Source organism: Catharus ustulatus, chromosome 1 (assembly GCF_009819885.2).
Source record: "Catharus ustulatus isolate bCatUst1 chromosome 1, bCatUst1.pri.v2, whole genome shotgun sequence".
Taxonomy (NCBI): Eukaryota; Metazoa; Chordata; class Aves; order Passeriformes; family Turdidae; genus Catharus; species Catharus ustulatus.
The window spans coordinates 47204579-47225213 of NC_046221.1; the positions used below are offsets into that span (position 1 = coordinate 47204579).

General features: G+C 45.6%; 1 protein-coding gene across 1 annotated transcript; it reads left to right on the forward strand.

Annotated features, from left to right (window-relative positions):
* Positions 1–6476: 6476 nt before the first annotated feature.
* On the forward strand, positions 6477–20153 carry TGM4 (transglutaminase 4). The gene is made up of 14 exons (XM_033068861.2): positions 6477–6669; positions 9857–10036; positions 10172–10275; positions 10593–10722; positions 11375–11493; positions 12875–12982; positions 13524–13698; positions 14199–14337; positions 14614–14717; positions 15963–16214; positions 16875–17222; positions 18543–18712; positions 19196–19332; positions 19815–20153. The coding sequence occupies exons 1-14, from the start codon at positions 6654–6656 to the stop codon at positions 19954–19956; spliced, it is 2124 nt and encodes a 707-aa protein (XP_032924752.1). The 5' UTR covers positions 6477–6653; the 3' UTR covers positions 19957–20153.
* The last annotated feature ends 482 nt before the right edge of the window (positions 20154–20635 follow it).

The window sequence follows — 20635 nt, forward strand, 5'->3', positions numbered from 1 at the left end:
TAAGAGGTAATTTAAGTGGCTTGTTCCCTTCAGGACACTCCAGAGTTACACAGTCACAAGCACGATTCTGCCAGGAATCAGTGTTGCAGGAAAATGCTTCCTAGAAAACCCTGGTGGCCATGGAGTGGAGCATCATGAGCTGCTGTGAAGGACAATAGCCTGGATGCTGTGACAAGGGGTGGGTGGGAGGACGCTGGCTTGGTTGCTTTTCAGGGCAAATAGCCACAGATCTTTGGGCTCAGTCAGTCCCACCATAACTGGAGACTGCCACTTGACAGATGCATTCAGGGGTGGGACAAAACCTTTTCACCTGCTGTGATTTTGGTCTGTTCTGGTACAGCACACGAGCCAGATCCCCAGCGCTGGTGGGACCACCTCCTCCTCGCAAACCTTGTTCTAGGAAGTTTTTCCGTACCCACCACGTGACAATTTCAGTTGCAGTGCTGAAATGCAGCATGGCTCAATGTGACGTGTAGTCTGTAGACCACGTACATCTTGATGTATATAGACACACACCCACACAGTAAGGTGAGAGAAGCTGTTACATCTCCCCTGCAGAAAGAAATGTTACTGGAATACACTGGCATGCAAGTTTCTGTTTTCTCACTTAGACATTCGTAACCAAACACATATCCTGTAGGTGGGAAGGTATTCTTCAAGTATTTTCCTTGTTCACTGGAGCTGTTTTTAATACATGGATAAACTATTTTATCCCTGATTCAATATTTGTGCTGTTGATTTCCTTGCCCTTACCATTTATTTTTGCAGCCCTCTTTTGCTTTATTTTTCCTCGTACCTTTTCATATTGTTTGCTTTAGGTGTAGGCTGTGGGTATGTGTTCACACTGCAATCAGACAGCATGGTCATACATGCAAGCAAGTTAATGGGTCAGTGGTAGTAGGGTGGATACAGCCCTGGAATAACTACACCCACCTTGTTGGACCCTTTCCAAACATACACTATAGGTTATGGGATAGCACGGTGAGGGGGGTCCTTCTCCCCATTTCAGGTCCCTGGATGGGATGAAAGTATGAGGAGACAGTTAGCAGACTAGGGCCATTCAGACTGCAAAAGAGACCATGGTGCTTTGTAATAGCTGCTGAGAAGACCCTGAATTGCATGAAGTAAGTAAGCTGGTATAAAGGAGAAAGTAAGCTGTCAATTATCTCCTCTGCCATGAGGATGGGGGCCCCAAGGGAAACCAGTATCAAAGTCAAAGGAGCTTCCTCTTCTTGCAGTGTGTCATTTGGCGGAGGGACTCCTGCCTTCAGGAAGCAGCAGAGGCTAGCTGGCTCATCAGGGTCAAAAAGTGGGCAATTTTTTTTAAAAAGCTGCTGTCAGGAAAAGGTGACATGATGGAGACTGATGGAGACCTTTCTTTGTAATTTATTGCATAAAATTGTGAAGTGTTTTGCCAAGAAGCAGAAGTACCTCATGCTGAGTTGTTTTAAACTAATACCAGTAATTTCACAATTATAAGCCATGCCATTTTGACTAAAATTTTGGTCCGAACCCAAAGTGCGGCTTATATACGGACAAAGAACAAAAAGTTGCTGTTTTAGTTTGGAGGACAGGTGTCTGCTGAGAAAGGCAGGAACTTCTCTTTGAAATGGAGAATGTAAACCCCCTCCCTCCAAATTATTATACTTTTGAAATCAAGGGGCTTTCAGGCAAAAATATGGGAATTAGGAATAACAGTTCTTTACTAGGGAAATTAAAATAGAAATACAGTACTACAAAGAAACAAACTCCAAACCCTGACAAAGTCAGAGTACAACCTGACACCCTGTCAGGCAGGGTGTTGGTAGCAGTCCCATTAAATGGTGACTGCATCCTCCTGCAGTGACAGATGTGATTCAGTTGAAGCGGCGCTCCTGTAGAAGGTGCAGTTTCCCTCCAGAGGTCCAGTGGTGATGTGGAGAAATCCAGTTTTCCTCTGGAGTCCCGTAGAGAAAGGGGCTCCCTTAGTGTCCCAAAACCTCTGTTTTTTTCTTGGTAAGAAATGTGGGCTCTTCCCCCTGGCTGGAGCAACTTCCAATGGGATGCAGTAATTTTATCAGTCCCACAGTGGGACTCAATTGGCCATTTCCAGAAAATGACTCCCCGGAGGAAGGATGGGGTGTGAAAAGATAAAGAACAATGCCCCACCTGGTTTCAATGGATGGCCCATTAGCAGAATATCTGCCGTTGAGATAAGGATCACTGCCCCCACCCTCAACAGATGGTGATAGAATAGATAGCTTTTATCACACTCTGTATTGTAAAGTGCAGCTTATAATCAGGTGCGGCTTATATATGGACAAAGAAGGAAAAGTTGCTGGCACCCGAAGTGCGGCTTATAGTCAGTGCGGCTTATACACTGGAGCATGTGTATTTCAGTGTTTCCACTGCAACAGTTATACTAGAACTCAGGGTCATGAAGCCATATTACTGAAATTCCAGGTTCAACCCTCACATGTTGTTGCTGCATACATCTAGACTGATTGCAATTTTTCGTTTTGCACCTTAGCCAGTAAAGGGATCTTTAAAAATATTTTAACATCATAGCATTTTGGCTTGCTCTTAAAGCAGCTCTCTTATTTATCAACAACCTAAAACCTCAGTTTTCAGACCCACTTCTCTTTTAGGGCAGGGAGAGTGTTTTGCCTGAGTAGTCGTAAGTCTATGTTCGATATATGTGGAGGTATGGTAGCTGTTTAATCTCTGTCTTTTCCTTCTTCAGGAACAAAGCCCTTGGGTGGTGCTGGGTTGGGCACAGTTTTCAGTTTTCATTCCTTCTGCAGGTAAATGCCCAAAGCCAGTCACCTATATCCCTAACTTAGGTCCAAAATTCCTCTCTCAGTGTTCAGTTGGAAGGAAGGAGTGGGGGTCCCTTACAACTCAGGATATTCTATGACTTCATGATTCTATGAAACAGTGGAATTTCCATAATAATTATACTAGCATCAATCACTTCTCTGGTATTTGCCTGTGAGAAACTCATTATAGGTATCTGGGGCCAGATGACTCGGAATCAGTTAAGATCTGGGCTTGGCCATCTTGCATCAACCCCTGACGTCCAAATGCCTGCCACAAGTTGGCTCATGTTGGATTAGAAGTGAATCTGCCTGCTGGATACACAGGATGCCCTGTGGGAACAGACCACTGTAATGGTCCATGGTCAAAGTATGGGAGTGAGAAGTGAATCAAATCAATGCTTCTTTCAGAGTAACAGCAGCACTGGCATGTCAGGATCATTGTGTGGATGTGATGTGTCTCAATACTAGGACATTCCTAAAGACTGAGGTACAGCTTAATGAAATTGTGAGACCAGGACTGATATAGCACCTCAAATCCAGTTTAAAAGAGATGGATCAGATCCTCACCTGTTCTCCATCTGTGGTTTTTTTTTTGTCTTTGATACCCCCAAGATTTCTTACTACTTATCATTCCCTAGGCTGTGATTCAGGCAGAACTCAACATCTACTAGGTGGTGCACTTGGGAGCAGTCCTGTTGTGGTCAGTGGAGGACATCTTCTCACTGTGGTGCCCCTCAGAACCCAGACAGGGGCTGTGTCCATGTGTTCCATGCCGGATGCACTGCTCACCCTCTGACACCTCAGAGCAGTCCCATGGGAAGGCTGAGAGGATGAGTTCACCTATTCAGAGCGCTGAAAAGGAAACCTGTGCTGGTTTTGATCTGTTATTTATTTTGAGTGTTACTCTGACTAGACATAGGAAAAAAATCCCGACAAAACAAAAGCAACTTGAAGCCTCAGGTGTTTATGAAAAATGTAGCTCAGTAAATTGCTGTCATAAAAGGCAGTTTCTCATGGGGTTGCAAATGAATGAAAATGTAAAGCCAAGATTTGTCTTTCCTACTTGGCATCAATACCTGTGGTTATGCTCTGGAAGTTTGACTTGTTTTGTCTTTTTGATACACAAAGTAAACAAAACCTGAGACAAAGGGCAAGCTTGTAAATAGGGGAGCAGCCACTGGGGAATTTATTTTATTTGTTTGCATTTTATTACCTTCTTGTGCCAGCTAATAAGTTGACCTTGCAACAGACAGATGCAGATAAGACTGACCGCCTCTGTTGTCTTATTTTGCAAGCTGGGAAATAAGTTGCTGAAATTATTGGGAATAGGGAGGTAGCCTGTGGAAAAAAAAAAATCTCCTGCTACTGTCAATTAAAGGAGTATATTTTATGGGACAGCTTGAAGTGATCAACTGTTATAACTGTATGGGGGTAAAAAAATGAAATTAAAATGGGCTGGTATTTTTCATTGCTTCACCAAGAAGAAATAAGCCATGATGGTGAACCATGGCCAGCCACTCTGATTGGCAAAGACAGAAGGAGGTTTGCCTGTAAAGACAGATCATCTGCTGGCAACATGAAAACACTTGAAACTACATCTTTTAAAAACATTCCTGTAGTTTAAGCTGAAATTCCTCTTATTGGACCTTGCCAACAACTCTTGGAGAGTATTATAGAGTTCAATAGCTTTTCCTGGCAGGGCAAGCTCGTACCAGGAGCGGAAGGTTGTGTTGGGAGTGTGGTACCATGTGCCACGTTTAGTTTTGTTGAATTGAGATACTACCAGTGTGTAGAGAAAGATAATGGGAATGGGCTAAATCAGCAGCTGCACAAAGCAAAAGGAGAACTGAAACCATGCCCCAATGGCCAAACCTCCTCCCTCCCACCCAAAAGAAAAGGTCAGCCATCTTCCGAGATGGAGTAGGTTCATGGCAGGGCAGAACCCACACCCGTGTGACTTTTACAATTTTTCCTTGAACTTTGAGGTTTAAAGTGACCGTCAGGACATGCACACTGTTGAAATCAAGGTTTTGCAAAACTCCACAGGACTGGAGGTATGACTCTCCCTGGTGCATACATGCCCTGCTTCCCTTGCTTATCCTCCAGCACACATCTAGAAAAAATTTTTTTCAGAAGTATTACCAACATAAGTCTGTTCCTGTTTGCAAAATCTGTAATTTTGCTGTAGGACTATTGTGTCAACACAATTTAAGATGCCTCCAACCAAGCATAGAATGATGTATCAAACAGGTTGAGACTCGATTAGGAAGCTACTGTCAGTGACTTTAGCTGATGTGGACTATTCTTGCTGCAGTTAAGTGGAAAACAGTAAGATATATCATAAATGTTACATGCATTACTGGTTATGTTGTTGTACTGACATTCTGTGTATACTTTACTTCTTCCAATACTGCTTCTCAACAAAAATGTCTTTTACCCTCCAGGAGAAGGAAATGCAGATAAAAGCAATGAAACGGAAAATCAGGGCTGCAGTGTTTTTGTCAGTAGTGAAGTACGTAGCTGTCACCCCATTGTCTGATGCTGAATAGTGGGTGATGTTCTGTCTGCTGAGAACATTGGTGGTTCAGATGTTCTTGCAGGTGTCCTGCAAGATTATGGATGTGTGCTGAACCCTCAGTGCCCTGTGGTGCCCTAGTCATGCTCTCAAGTAAGGACAGCAACAAACACCTGCCAGCAAGCAGTGACATGCTTGGAGGGTGGCATCTGCTAACTCAGCTCCTCATTTGCACCAAGGAAAACAGTCCTAAAGGAAATGCCGACTTACCTAAACCAGTGGAGAAAAGTCGGTGCCTTTGAAGGCTTCCACAGGGAGATTCTCTTTAGGAAGAACCTACACTTAGACATGGCAGCCTTGCAAACAGAATTCTACTTTGCTGAACCCTGGGCTGCTACCATTGAGGGAGGCATCAGGAGGCTGAGGCTGCTCTCACAGTTGAGCCACCTCTACATTTCTGGGTGCCTGGGGATATTTGCATCTCTTTCTGGACACTGTGTCCATGTCACTGGTGGTCTGTATACCACCAGCTCTCCTCTCTGTGGTGTAGGCTCATCTCTCCATCTTTGGTCACCAGTGGGGCATGTTGGGTTCAACCATGTCCTGGCAGAGAGTAGCCAACAAACAATTCTTGTCCCATCACATTTCTTTCTCCTCCTGGATATAGCCTGATTCTCCTCCTTCCCATTCAGTGCTCCCACTGGGCTATGTCCCTTGATGTCCACCTCATCCTGTGGGGAGGGGGCCCGTGCTAGGATCCTTCAGCTTTTCAACTCACATGTATAATGCTGGATTTTAGCCCACAGCTCCAAGTTATTCTGTCCCAAATGTGATGATAAAAATCCTCATTAATTTAAAAGAATATTAGACTGGTCCTAATGGGGAACTCAATTCGTCTAAGGATTAAATGTTTGTGGGCTTCCTTGTAAAGTTAGCCCTGAAGTTGCAGTCCTGGTGACCTGGATATTAGGGCATAGGTGAATCCTTGTTACTCACCTAGCCTGTGATTTTACTGTTTGTCAGTGAAGGGTCTGTCCACTTGTCATCTGATTGTGCAAATTCACCTTTCATGTGAGTCGAGATTTAAGTTTCGCTGTTTTTCAGGGTCTGACTATGTGCAGAGTGAGTTGTAGTATTTTTTTTTTTTTTTTGCACAGGAACTTCCCTTCTTGAAACACCACCCCTTGGCAGTGGACCTGCTGACACCTCAGAGCAAGACACAGATAAAAAGGGCAGCCTGTCTTCCTTCTCCACAGTCAGAAGCAAGTGGCAGAGACTACTCAGGAGCTTGGAAGCTGCTGGCATCACAAGCATCTCAGGTAGAAACTCTGACAAGAACCATGTTCAGCAACACTGGTGAGTTTTTAGCGTTTGATATGATATGTTAGGTGTGAAGTTTGTCAAGTTTCCTGCAGGGAGGATGGTGGCTCCAGAGGTTCTTACCCCTCTGATTGCCATGGGTGACACCTTGAGGAAAGAAGTTTTGGTGCCAGTACTGCTTACAGGGGATCAGTTTGCTCTGGCTGTGCAAATTCTGCTTTTGATAGATTGATAAACTAACTGCAAGATACAGCTCATCTTTCATCACTGTTCTTCAACCTGTAGCCATCAGGTTCTGTCAGTGGTAATGGGAAGGAAATGAGCTCTTTTAAACTTGTCCCACATCAATGTTAAAATAATTTCTTTCTTTCAGGCTATGTTATCATGTAGATTATTGCTTTTTAGTGATGGCTGATAACATCTGATGGAAGTTTCAAAGTAAGGAGGATTTATTTGGGCTTGAGCTCTCTCCCATGGCTGTCTAGCCTGCCTTGTTGTCAGGAGATCCTGCACCTACCTAGACAGATGCCTGGGTCACTCCTGCAGCAGCTGCTGAACCAGCACTACTGGCCAGCCCAGCCCCAGAATGCTCAAAACCTCTGGGGTTTGGGATGTAGCTGAGTAGATGCACATGTGGGCTGGGTGGTGCCTGCAGGAGGGGAGGGGTCTTTTGACCCTGATATGAGTCCCTCAATTTCAAACCTTTGTACTCTGAGTGTGGATGAGCTGAAATTTTCCAGGAATCTTGGACAGCAGCATCATTGGGATGTGATCTCACATCTCTGGGATGTGCATGAGTGTTTGCCTGGAGGCTGGGCAAAAGTCAGGAGTATCAGATTAGGTTCTCTCTTGAAAAATTATAGTTCCCATCCCAGTTCCCTTCTGCTCTTCTGAGCAGCCCTTGTTCCCACTGAAGCCAGACATACTATAAATACCCTGATCTATATAGGTTTTTTAAACCCCATCACCTCCTCATCGTAAGAGAAAAAAGGCCCCACATATTTACCAGTGCCAAGGCCTCATATGCCCATCTTTGATCACTGTTCTCTAGAAACTCTGAACATCTCTCCAGGCCTTGATTTTTTTTTTTATTAAAAAAGGAAAAGGAATCTGACAGCATTTGAGGTTTTAGGTTTGTTTCTGGCCTAGCCCAGGAGTGAGCACAGACAGGACTTCCTCTTGCAGCCTGAGCCACTCTCCCATGAGCGGGCACGTTCTAGGTATACTCAACTCTTCTGTAAATCATTAATTTCCGTGTCGGCAAACCAAGGTGCCTGCAGGCAGGTGTGTGTGGGGCCAGCTCTGTGCCCAGGGCAGGAAGCAGGACAGGAAGCCAAAAGCAGCAGGTGAGGGTTGCCCACAGAAACAGCCAAGCCCTCTCGGATGTGGTGAGGTGAGGGTGCACCACTGGCTCACTCTGAAGCATTCCTTGGCACAGGATGCTGTGCCAGTCAGATCACAGGGTATCACAGGTGTGTTTGCACAGGAATAAATGCAGTACAATTGACCGGCAGTGCTGAGTGGAGACAGGTCTTTGGCCCAGTGGTCAGCACGGTCAGGCCATATTTCAGGGCAGCTGTCAGTGAATCTTCCCTGTGCATCCTCAAAGGAGGTTGACAGCACTGGTGATGTCCAGAAATGGGATGGATATGCAGTCCCTAAGTTAAGAAATGCTGGAAGGATGAATTTCCTAGAGCCCTTTACACAGCTATTCTATGTGTTCAACTCTCACATCCCTTTCCAGCCCTCTCCCAGGACCACGGCTTTCTGGTATCTTCTCAGCCCAGTACCAGGGTTTTCCATAAAGAACAAGGTTGAGCAGCTGTAGTGTTTGGATTTCTTAATTCTGAGGAAGATGCACTTCCTCTTTGTCCTCAAGAGGGTTAAGCAGCTAGCTCCAGCTGAAATTTTTTTACATAAATGCACACACACCCCATTGCGCAAAACAACAGCCCAAGGTTGGTAACTGGCATGCAGCAAGCAAACAGAAAGCACTCCAAGATTAAGTTGGTTAAGAAAAGATACTGGTAAATTTTATGTAATCAAGATAAATATGGTTTATATATTTACCAAGAAGAAATACACAGAGGTAGTAGTATGGTGGGGATCCATGGGTGTTTACTCAAGGCTGCAGTTGCTGCACAGCACAGGTTGCAGTAGGAAATGTGCCGCTGATTTCAGCCTGCCCTGGGACTAGTCCTGCATGTGGCATCTCTCGTGACACACCAGCTACCAACATATTCCAGCCTCTTCAGTGTTAGGGATGGCTCTTGTTGATACTCAAATTAACATGGTTGCCAGGTACCGTGCAAATCTGTCAAGACATTTGGCGAATTAATCTCTTCAATCATATGCTTTTGACTTGCTGATTTCAAAGTTACCGTAAGCCGTTTTTGCCTCTCCCATGTCTTCATCTCAATCACTCATGAGAAGAGTGCTTATGAGGTATTGTTACTCCCTACTGTTCACACAGACTTCATCCTTTGAGGATATTTAATGGGCAAGTACAAGAACACACTCCCACAGCACAGCCACATTCCAGCATGCTCTGGATTTTCCTGTCACAACTGGGCAGCCTGCCAAAGCCTGATGCAGTGACCCCCAAATCTCCATCATCATTCAAAGCCGAGGGCTTTCTTTTTGCTCAAGTGTATCACTGGGTTGTGCCTCTTGGAGCTCCACTCCTATGCCACAGCCCAGAACCACAAGCCACTGGGCACAGAGATGCTGAAGCTTTTCCTGGCCCTGCTCCCATCCAGAGTTGTGGGAGAGGAGGTAGTCATTTTAAATACTTTGTCTTAAAGATCAGCTGCTGTGTTGGAACTGGAGCAAGGCACTTGCAAGGGATTCTTGCTGGGGAGTAAATCTGTGCTGAATCCAAATGGGAAAAGCAGCAATTGTCACGAAGGGGGGCAGTGCTCTGTGGTGAGTGTTCTACAGCAATCCATCCAGAGCAGGGACAAGCTCCTACCTTGCCCTCTGACTATCTGGCCCTGAGCTTCTGCAGCATTATTCTGCCTCCTCCTCCATCCATGTCTGAGTATTTTTTAAATTATTTTAAAATTTTATTTTATTTTATATTGTCTTATGCTAGATGACTTGTTACTCTAGATATTTTGATGACTCACAGGGCTGCATTAAGAAGAAGAAAACTGTCTTTACTGAGAAAATTACCATCAATCTCTTCTTTTTCCTTTCTCCTTTTCTCCTAATGTCTTTCCAGAGATGAGTCTGAAGGTCACTGGGATTGACTTTCTGAAGAGCCAAAACACCCAGCAGCACCACACGGATGGGTACAACATCAAGAACCTGGTGGTGCGGCGCGGTCAGCCCTTCCAGGTGCAGGTCAGCCTCAACAGGGAGCTGAGGCCTGCTGACAAGCTGTCCCTGCGCTTTGGCATTGGTAAGCAGGAGTTCCTCTGTTGCCACCAGGCAAAGCCGGAGAGCCCCAAGAGTGTCTCGCTGCCTCTTCCTGCCACTGCACAGGCATTGCAGACCTGTACAACCCTCACATATATTATCTTGGGTTTGTTTCTAGGTGAAAATCCAATGAAAAACAGGGGAAGCCTGCTGTCACTGAAACCGGAGCGGGAGGATTTTAACGGGTGGAAAATCTCCGTTGTCAAGAAGAATGGCAAAGAGGTAGAGCCTGTGGGCAAGGGGCCCAGTGTCCAGTACCAAGCCCATCATAAGCTACAGAGCAAAGCATCCTCATACCCTGTTCCACTTTCCCTTAGACCTATGGTTTTAGATAGACAGCAGCCTTGTCCTGTTGGTTCATTGCTCCCTCCACACACGGCAGGCTCTGCCCTATCACACTGCCTTCCCCTCATTCTCTGCAGGGACCTCCATGGCCCCCAGCCTTGCCACTCATGCCAGTTCTGTGGCACCATGTTTGTGCCATGTCTGTGGCCACAGTGGGATGTCCCTCATGCCGTTTCTCCTTATTGTCTCCTCAGTGCCTTCTGTCTGTCACCAGCTCGCCCAATGCCCCTGTAGGAAAATACAACCTGCATGTGAAAACTGACACTAACATTTACAAGCCTGAAAATGGTGCCATCTACCTTTTGTTCAATCCTTGGTGTGAAGGTGAGTGGTCCTGCAACTAGGAATGATAATTACTCCTACCAGGGATTTTCCCAGATGGAATTTTGCCTCATATTTTCCTCATTTTTTTACATATATTGCTTTTTCCCCATAAAACACTGTAAGCAGCACCCTTATGGAGCCAGTGGGAAGCTGGGAAATAGCAATGAGCCAGCTCCTCATTGGATATTCTCCAGTGCCAGGACATAGAGGGACATCTATCTGTCACAACTGTTTGCACCTCTGCATCATCCTTCCCTGTTTCCCTGAGCCAGCCAAAGATTAACTGAGAGAACTGGGTTGGCTTTAGGTCCAGAAAAAAATAACCAGAATAAAAAATTGTGTGGTTGGTAGGCATCAGTTCCCCAGTTCTCTCTGCTGTCTACCTAGTACTATAGGTGTTCAGAAATAAGAGTTTTGCAATAGTAAAAGAGTGGTCATGTAGCAATGGACCTACAGGGGGAAAATAAAGATTAGTCTTATACGAAATTCTTTCATGATAGGAGCAAAAAAAAAAAAAATTGGATGCTTCATGGTCATCTATTAGTGTGAATATTGCAGATCCTTGATTATTCCAATTTAGCTTTCCATGGAAAATTTCATATAGAGTGTGTAAACCACCTGATGCCTAAGGGTTTGGGATTTTTTTCTCCAGATGATGTTGTCTACATGGCCAATGAGGCACAGAAGAAGGAATATGTGCTCAACGACACCGGCTACATCTATGTTGGGTCTGCGTACAGCATCTATGACAGACCCTGGAATTTCGGGCAGGTAAAGCACAGCTGTGTTGTCAGCCCTATTACCCTTCATCCCTTTGGTATGAAGCCCATGAGTAGCTCAAAGTGCTGGAATGACCCTGTCAGCTTCACTGGGAGGCTCACCTGCTTAGAGTAATCTATGTGCCTCCATATGTTCCCCACCCACAGCTGGAGAACAGGGCTTAGTGGCACATTTGTGGTCAGATCATGTGAGCCCCTGGTAAAGGATGTGGAAACTGGGGACAGGGTACTTCTGATTGAAAAAATTCCCATAAGGGAATTCCTGCTCTCATGCAACTGTAGGTGTTGTTAATCAGCTAATGAGACATGGAGAGGGCTGATAGGGAAAAAAAATCTCACCTGTTGCATCATAGTTGAGAATAAAAAGGGTAAAATTACTGGCAGAGGTTATCACCTTTCAAGTGGTGCCTTCACTGACAGCTGTGTGCAGGACACAATCAGCCACTCTCTCAGGAAGGGAGTTCCTGCACGCTGCCTCTGAGATAACTCCAGAGGAGCGGAATGTCAAACTGGCTTGGGCTAAAGATAAGAGGTAGATGCCAGAGCGGATTTGCACTCTGCAGAAAGCACACAGGCATCCAAGCAGAGTATCCTGCACCCTATCCAGACAGAAATCCCCACAAAAAAATGTTGAAATCTGGGAGGTTTTTTCTGTTTGCTTTGTTTTGTTTTGTTTTGTTTTATAAGTCTACAATTTTTGCAGGATATATGCAGAATATGTATCTGCAGGACACACATAGCCCAGCCAAGGTGCTCACACTGTTGCCTTCACACAAAAGGGGCCAAAGGGCATCATCTGTAGGGCTGTGCCTATCCTAATATTTATTCTGCTGTTAAGCAGTGAGAATTGGTATTGATATTCTGATAAGCTTCATTGGATCAGATGTTTGACATCTTTCTGAACTGGACCTCAGGGAGCTTTATCAACAATTGCTAATTAGGAATCTTTGCTGTAATAATTAGCATTTACGTACCTTTCTTCTTTCCAAGGTTCATTTTGTAGCTATGTCAATAGACTACATATCAGCAGAGATCTTAAATTTTCATTACTCTTGTGAGTAATTTGCAGAGTTGCAGGGAGATGACGTTGGTGACTTTTGTGCACAGGAGTAAAGATTGCTGGGTCAAGTTCCGACTGTGTTTGCAAGACACTTGAGACAGGCTTTTGTCTTCCAATGCTGGGTTTCATTTTAGCCCTTCTTTGGAGAGAACAGCTTTAGGAGGCCCCACAGCCTTGGAAATTCAGTATCATAAAGGAAGTTTAGAAGTTAGAGCTAGTCATACATTTTCCTCCAAGTACATGTTTTACAGTGACAAGCAAATTCTGTTTTAGAGCAACATATAAAAATATCTCCATTTTCTCCCCAAAACAGTTTGAGGAATTCATCTTGGATGCCTGCATGTATCTGCTAGACAAAAGCAAGCTCAGTTTGAATGACAGAAGGGATCCTGCAAATGTGTCCAGAGCCATGTCTGCTTTGGTAAGCCACTTTCAGTGAAGTGCTTTGCCCCTCCATATCTTCTCTCCTCCTTACTTGCTCTTCTCTCCCTGGGACCATGAACACCCTTTCAGGAGGCATCTGAAATAGATTCCTTTGGGAAACTGCAAGCAAAGATATAGAGGCATTTTTGGGTGGAGGCAAGAGCCAAACAAAAATATGCATGTTCCCTCCCATCTTCAAAGCTTGCAGCTGCCTCATCAGTTGTTGTCCTTCTTCATCAGTTGTGTTGGGGCCAAAACAAGGGTTGTGTTTTGGGCAGGTAACTGCTCGTTGTGGTGCAACCCTTTTGGAGCCCTGTGATTTAAGACACAAGATGCAGAGTAAATTTTCACTGCCCCAAGCAGAGGCGCCACGTCCCTTTAGATAACCAGGGGAGCCCCCAGCCAGCACCAGCAGCCTTGATGGGTCCCACATGGCTGTGAAGCACCTGTGGGAAGCCACAGGGTGGGCAGAGACCCTGGAGTTTAAGCCTCATTAAGCCTCATCCCTTTATTTTTCTCCTTTGTGTGTGTGGCCACAGGTTAATGCCAACGATGATAACGGAGTCGTTCTGGGGAACTGGTCTGGAAATTACATCAATGGAACATCCCCTATGGATTGGATTGGGAGTGTCACCATTTTGCAGAACTACTACAAAACCAAGAAGCCAGTCCGTTATGGCCAGTGCTGGGTCTTCGCAGGTGTCCTCAATACAGGTGAAAAGTGACCCCCTTCCATTCTCTGACATTTCAATTACTGTGCTAGTAAAAGAAATTACTATGCCTCTGAGCAACAAAGGTGGCAGGGTCTGTCTGTAAGGAGAGGATGAAGGAGTCAGGACTGCTCAAACAGAAGAGAAGGCTTTGGGGGTCAGATCTTTGTGTGTAAATGCCTGACAGGAAGGAGTGGGGCACAGACAGGCTCTTCTCAGTGATGCTCAGTGACAAGACCAGAGATGATAGGCACAGCCTAAACATGGGAGGTTCTGTCTGAACCTGGGAAAACAGCTTTTTTCACTGTGAGAGTGACCAGGCACTGGCACAGGGTGCCCAGAGAGGTTATGGAATCTACATCCTTGGAGATGTTCAAAAGCCATCTGGACACAGTCCTGAGCACCTCCTCTAGAGGACGCTGGGTGGGCAGAGGGGTCAGATGAGAGGATGCCCACCAGTCTGAGAGATTTTGTCACTTTGTATTTTGTCTGTCTGTGCTGCAGTTATGCGTTGCCTGGGAGTGCCATCCCGCTGTGTGAGTACTTTTGATGCAGCCCACGATACAGAGGAGAACCTGAGAGTTGACATTTACCTGAACGAAAGAGGAGAAAAGCTGAACTCATTGTCCTTCGACTCTGTCTGGTACTGCCAAATGGGACTAACACTTCCTACACCCTGTGCTGCCTACACAGTACCCCATTCCCAGCCCCAGCAATTCCTTTGAGAATTTCACTATTGCCTGGGGTTTGGTGCCCAGGAGAGAGAGGCGGGGAGAGAGAGAGAGAAAGCCAGTGGTTTCACAGGGTTATCCACAAATACCCATTAAATCTGCCCTTACTAAAGGATTAAGGGAGGCAGATCATGACTCTTCGGCCTGTAACAACTCACTCCTTTTCTTTCCAACCCAAATGCACGCAGGAACTTCCATGTGTGGAATGATGTCTGGATGAAGAGAACAGACCTGCCAAATGGGTTTGATGGCTGGCAGGCAATTGATTCAACCCCTCAGGAGCAAAGTCAAGGTAGGATTTGCCTAGAAAGGCTCTTCTGCAACTCCTGAGGGAGGTGGGGACATTTTGTGTGAAAAACATGCTTTCCAGTCAGCAAACCACGCACAACTTCAGGCACTGCAACAGTGACACTCTAAAGCAGCAGGTCTCACTCCTGCCACCTCAGCCCAGAATGAAAGGAACAGCACTTTTTGGTAGGCAGAAAACCAGCCTTGTGTGAACATGTGTGTTGTTTCAGGAGTTAGAGCACATCTAAGTCATTGGGGTCATGAGCCTGTTCATTGGTAGATGACAGGAGTGGTCACCAAAACTGGTAACTACACTCCCTGAACAGGTTCAGGGAATTTGAAAGTGGAAAAAACCCAAAAGGTTAATCCTCAGGGAAGTGTAGAAAGTGGAATATTGCCCAGAGATCAAACACAGGTGTCTGGACACAGCTGACTTCATAACCTGATACTGAAATTGGCTAAGGAAGAAATTTTCTAACACAATTTTGAAGCATTAGAAAGCAGGTATTCATTATCACAGCCCACTGGACACCTAGAGGATATCTCCTCTAATTGGGTGTATCATGAAACTTTACAACAAAGTATTTATTCCATCATGATCGTACATATTCATTAGAGTGTACCGCCTGGCTAATATATAAACATCACTTCTAGAAATAATTTGCATGCATCTGCCTCTTACTGGAAGGCCTTCTGTGGTTCAGGAGGGTTATCCAAAGGGGTCCCTGGTGGTCATACTCACTAAGTACCCACAGCGTTACAGGACTTTGATTGAATTTCCCTTAGGGCATGTGCTGTTGTTTCTTGTCACATAACGTTGCCACAAAAGCCATTATATTCCTCATTATTTGTTTATCCACTGGTTCCAGCTACATTTAGCATCCTGTATGACTACTTTTACATTATTTTATCTACTTCTTTGATACCCATTGCCCTTGTTTGGACACATCATCATCATGTCCCATTCCTTTTATCAAACCAAGCTGTGGCTTTCTAACACTAAAACTATCTAAGTGAGGGGAAACATGCAAAAGCTCCTATCAGACCTTGGTCATCTATAAAATATTCCAAATCAGTTGTGGGATAAATTAGAGGCTTTGGAGTTTGTTACTGAGTTGGAGGACTATCTACTGCTAAGTGTCAACTGCCATGGCCACAGATTCCTGCTTGAGTGTGTCTGAGTGTGGAGCAAAAATTGGAGTCACTGCTGGTGTTCGGAAAATTAGCTAGTATTGAATGCTCTTTCTAGGTCGTTTCCAGTGTGGCCCATGCCCGGTGAAGGCTGTCCGGGAAGGAGATGTGTATTTGCCCTATGACAGCAAGTTTGTGTACGCAGAAGTGAATGCTGACAGAGTCTACTGGGTCGTCAAGAAGGTGAATGGCAAGGAGAAGTACTTCAAGGTTGGCACGGAGACCCAAGCCATTGGCAAGAACATCAGCACAAAAGCCGTGGGGCAGAACAGGCGGGAAGACATCACCCAGGAGTACAAGTACCCTGAAGGTAACAGCCCCCATCCTCTAAGGAAAAGCCAAAGAGGAGACCCCGACCACGCAGATCACCCCACAGCATGTGTAGTTTCCAGGAGAAAACTGCAGGAGTAGCTGCAGTGGCAAACTCAGTGTAAGGCCTGGAGACCCTCGGGAGGCAGCACTGCTCCCGGGCATCCTCATGCCCACAGTGACACCTATAGGCTGCTCTTCAGGGACACGAGCAAGCTTGCAGGCAGTGAAAGAAACGGGCTGAGTGATGAACCTAGTCGTCAGACTGACCTTTGCTTTATTTCTTCATCCTTCTCCATTTCATCTTTCCATTCCCCAAACCATACTGGGAAAAAAAAATCCCACATTTCCTCCCCACAGTTTTTTAATATCCAGCCATGTTGTCCTAGACTGTTAAACCCTTCTTAGTGAGCAGGGCAAAAATATCAGGCTGAAGTATTTAAGAGTATCCATCCTCGAAATTGTCTCTTCCAGGACATTCTTCCAGTACAGAATGCTACAGTTAGATTTGGTGGTAGCATAAACCAAGAAGTTGTCCTAAGCAGAGGCTGGAGGTGCCCTGACATCCTCTCTGCTTATCAGCAAAAGCATAAGTAAAGGGAAGACAGCTCTGGGTAAGGAGACTGAGATACAGATGTCACTCATATTTTTCTTCATCCAGGCTCCAAAGAGGAAAGGATGTCTATGCAAAGAGCTTACAGCTTCATACACCCTTCAGGATTGATGCCTCGTTCAGGCTATGCTTCGACTATACAAACACTGGGTGGGAACACCCAGCCTTTGGTCCTGAAGGAGCCAGTCACCAAGACTGGGCTTCAGCTTGAGATAAGCAATACAGAAGCTTTGTATCCTGGCAATCCCCTTGAAATGGCCATCACAGTGAAGATCTCTGCTCCTGGGAACTGGACCGTTGACCTTACTGGCTCCTGCCAGCTGCAGTACTATACTGGAAAAGTTAAGGCAAATCTTGGAACTATCAAGGAGACCATCAATCTTGAAGGCACATCTGGTAAGCACAGAAAGCTTGCTATGTTCTGTACACTAATTTACTGTGGCAGACTGGGATTTGTACTGGCTTCAATATAGACCAGTGTATGGCTCTGTACTTTGTGAAGAGCAGAAATTGCCTGTCTAGAACCTACCTCCCTTGTAACTGCATTTGGAAGTCTCAGTTACAGACTGGGACCAAAACATGAAGGCCCTGCTGCAGCTTCAAGGAGGTGGTTAGAAATACATCAGTGAGGGCAGACAGAGGTTTTCATAGCATGAGTGAGATGTGCTGAAGCATCTCTCTCCTGTCTTCACTGTCTAAACATCAAAGATGTCACCACAGGCTTTGTGTGCATCCATGTGGATCATATCCCTCAGAGGATTTAGATGGTTGGAAATTTCATCCTTTTATGTTCTTGTGTTTGCCGCTCTAATTTGAGTGGTGGTGATGCTGGTAAGAGTTATTTTCTGAATTCTTTGCCTAAGCAAATTCCCAGTTTGTGACTGCCTGCCTGGCTGATCCCTGGAGCTGTATGCTGCTCTGCTTTTGCACATTTTTGAAAAACCTGGGTTGCATTTTTGATTCCAAGCAATGTAACTGAAATTTGCTAAACAAAAGAATAATAAGTGATAAATAATTAACAACCCTTGCTGACTCTGAGCATGAATCACTCAAAAACCTCCCCAAAACATCTTTGCTGCTGCCAAGTGCTGAGTATTTTCACTCATACACTGTTGCTGTCAAAATGCAGCATGGCAGAACACACAAAGGTATCCCCATATATACATGCATGCATATATACACTCAGGGAAAAGGACAGGCATTTTTGGTTTTATTCCCTGAAGCCAGGAAGCTTTGCAGCTAAAGCAGTACTGAAGCACCAGCACTGCTGACTTGGTGGCTTTTCTGAGCCCCTGGAAGGATGTCCAGGCAATTAAAGATAAAATCTGAAGTGAAAGGAAAGCCAGCAATTTTATAGCATGCAGAGAAACCCTCGAAGGTGCAGGCTTAGATGTACTCAACCTCCTGCTCCTCTGCCTTCTCCTGAGTGCAGCCAGGGATGAGGGCTGCTGAGGTGCTGCATGTGAGCCCAAGCCAGTGCTTGTCTGAGCAGGGAGATGGTGGGACTCAGCCACCCTTCCCATGATCTGCATGTGCCAGGTACCACCCACCCAGCCAGGGCTTTCCCCCACAGGGACTAGGCCTGAGGGAAAGCAGGATGGTCTCAGCAAATATGGCTCATGCCACACCCTGGGACACCAGCCACCAGAGCTGACTTTGCCCCCCAATTCCTGGACATGTGAGATGAAGTATCAAGTTGTGTTTTCTTTCCTGTAGAGATGCAGATGCCCCTGAAAATAGCACCTGACGCGTACATGAAAACACTGTCCTCCGTGGAAGATGAAGTGCTCATCCTTGTCACTGCCATTGCTGAGGTCAAGGAAACAAACGACAAACTCACTAAGGAGACCTCAATGAGATTTGAGTATCCCCCCATCACTATCCAGGTGAGGCAGCTGCCAGCTGGGCTTCTGGGGGACAAGGGTTAAAGCTCTGCTCACTGCAGCACCATGGTGGTGTTAGCATTCCCAGGGGGATCTCCCAAACAGCTGCCTCCTGGGATGCTCAGTTCTTGGCATCTTATTTGGATATTCAACATTCATTTGAAGGTTGAAAGCAGCCATGACATGTAAGTTTTATTATTGCCCCATCTAAAAGGTGCAGGCAGGAGCTACTGGAGCAAAGGGGATGGAAGAGGACAGTTCACACAGGGCCAATCTCAAAGCCCACAGCTCTCCCTCCTGAAGGAAAAAATTGTTGAGAAACCAGCTGGGAAAACATAGTGCTTCAGGAGGGTGGAAAGGATATGAAGGGGTTGACCCCCACCACACTGGTGGTGAGCAAACCTGCAACTCAGAAAACTCAGAAATCTTTATTACCCCTCTAATCCCCAGTCTTTGTGTTTGTTTCTCTCTTTCCTCCTCTGCCAGATGCCAGAAAAAGCCAAACTGTACAATGACTTCACCTGTGCATTCATCTTCAAGAACAAGCTGAATGTGATCCTGGAAAACTGCAAGCTGCTGGTGGAGGGCTTGGGCATATTTAAGATGACAACATTTGAGCAGGGGTAAGGAGATGAGCCAATGAAATGACCATGGCATGACTCTGCTCTGTTTATTTTTTTTAATGTCCTTGAAGAAGAGGTTAGGGGATTTGGAGTGAGAGGGACCTTTGCCAGCTGTGTTTGAAACTGCACTACATTTGGCCAGAAAGACCCACACAGTTGACAGGCTCAGGGCAGACAAGTATGACGGAGACCCTCCCCATGCTCCTGCTGTGCTGCCCAACAAGTGTGAACACAGCTGCTTCCTTCAGAGCTGAATTTAGTGTTTCAGCAGTATGGGGAAGTCTGGGGAAGGTCCCCAGGATCACTGAGACCACCAGGAAGTGCCACCATTCCAGGCCCCATTTGCTGCACACTGGTCATGAGGGAAGGGAAACACTCACCCTAAACACATGCAGTGACTCCTTCTTTAAGTGCAATAATTCAAAAGGGGCAAATAACCCTAATTCGTGCTTGGACTATTTTGGTTTTTCCTTTGTCCTTAGGGATATAATGCCTGGCAGGATCATGAAGTCTGAAATAATATGCACTCCGACAAGACTAGGAGAGAAGAAAATTGTAGCCAAGCTGATCTCAAACCAGATCAAAGGGATCTCTACAGAGAAGGCCATCACCATCACCGAGTAGGATCGGTGCCTTATCAGCATGCAGATGTTGGCCTTGCTAAATGTATTGCATTATTTGGCACTTCTTCCCTTCTTGATTGCTGCACAGTACTTTTTAAAGAACAAAAATGCCATGAAGCTAAGCGAATTAAACTGGCTTAAGGGCATAGTTGCATTGATTGCAGTTAATTGTGATTCAATAAAGATTGTGAAAAATGACTGTGTGATTTGGTTTGTTTTGTGACAATATTGTCACATTGGGATGGCTCTGAATCCACAAGGGGATGTTCCTCTCTCAGACCAGGGATTGGAGCTTGTGTTGGTACCAGTTTCAGCCAGAGATTGGTGTAAGCCTGGGAAGGGCAGCAGTGCTGTGGTCCTACATGGATGGACACACAGAGACCTTACTGCACTAAGCACTGCTATGCAGCTCAAGGAACATTTGCCCTCCTGGGCAATTCCCTCTTCCTCCCAGCTCACCATATGGGGAATGCACCAGCATGTGCCTTTCCTTGTCTTTAGAGCTCAGAAAGAGCAAACCCAGCACAGTCTCCCCAGGTACCATTTTTCATAGATCTTCCCATCCCACTTCTTTTGGGGGTTTTCAGGCATTTTTGGAAGAGGCACCTTCTCCAGCAGCATTCATTACTAGTGCTTCCCTAGAAATGTATAACCTCTATTCTTCCCTGAACCTTGCTGGA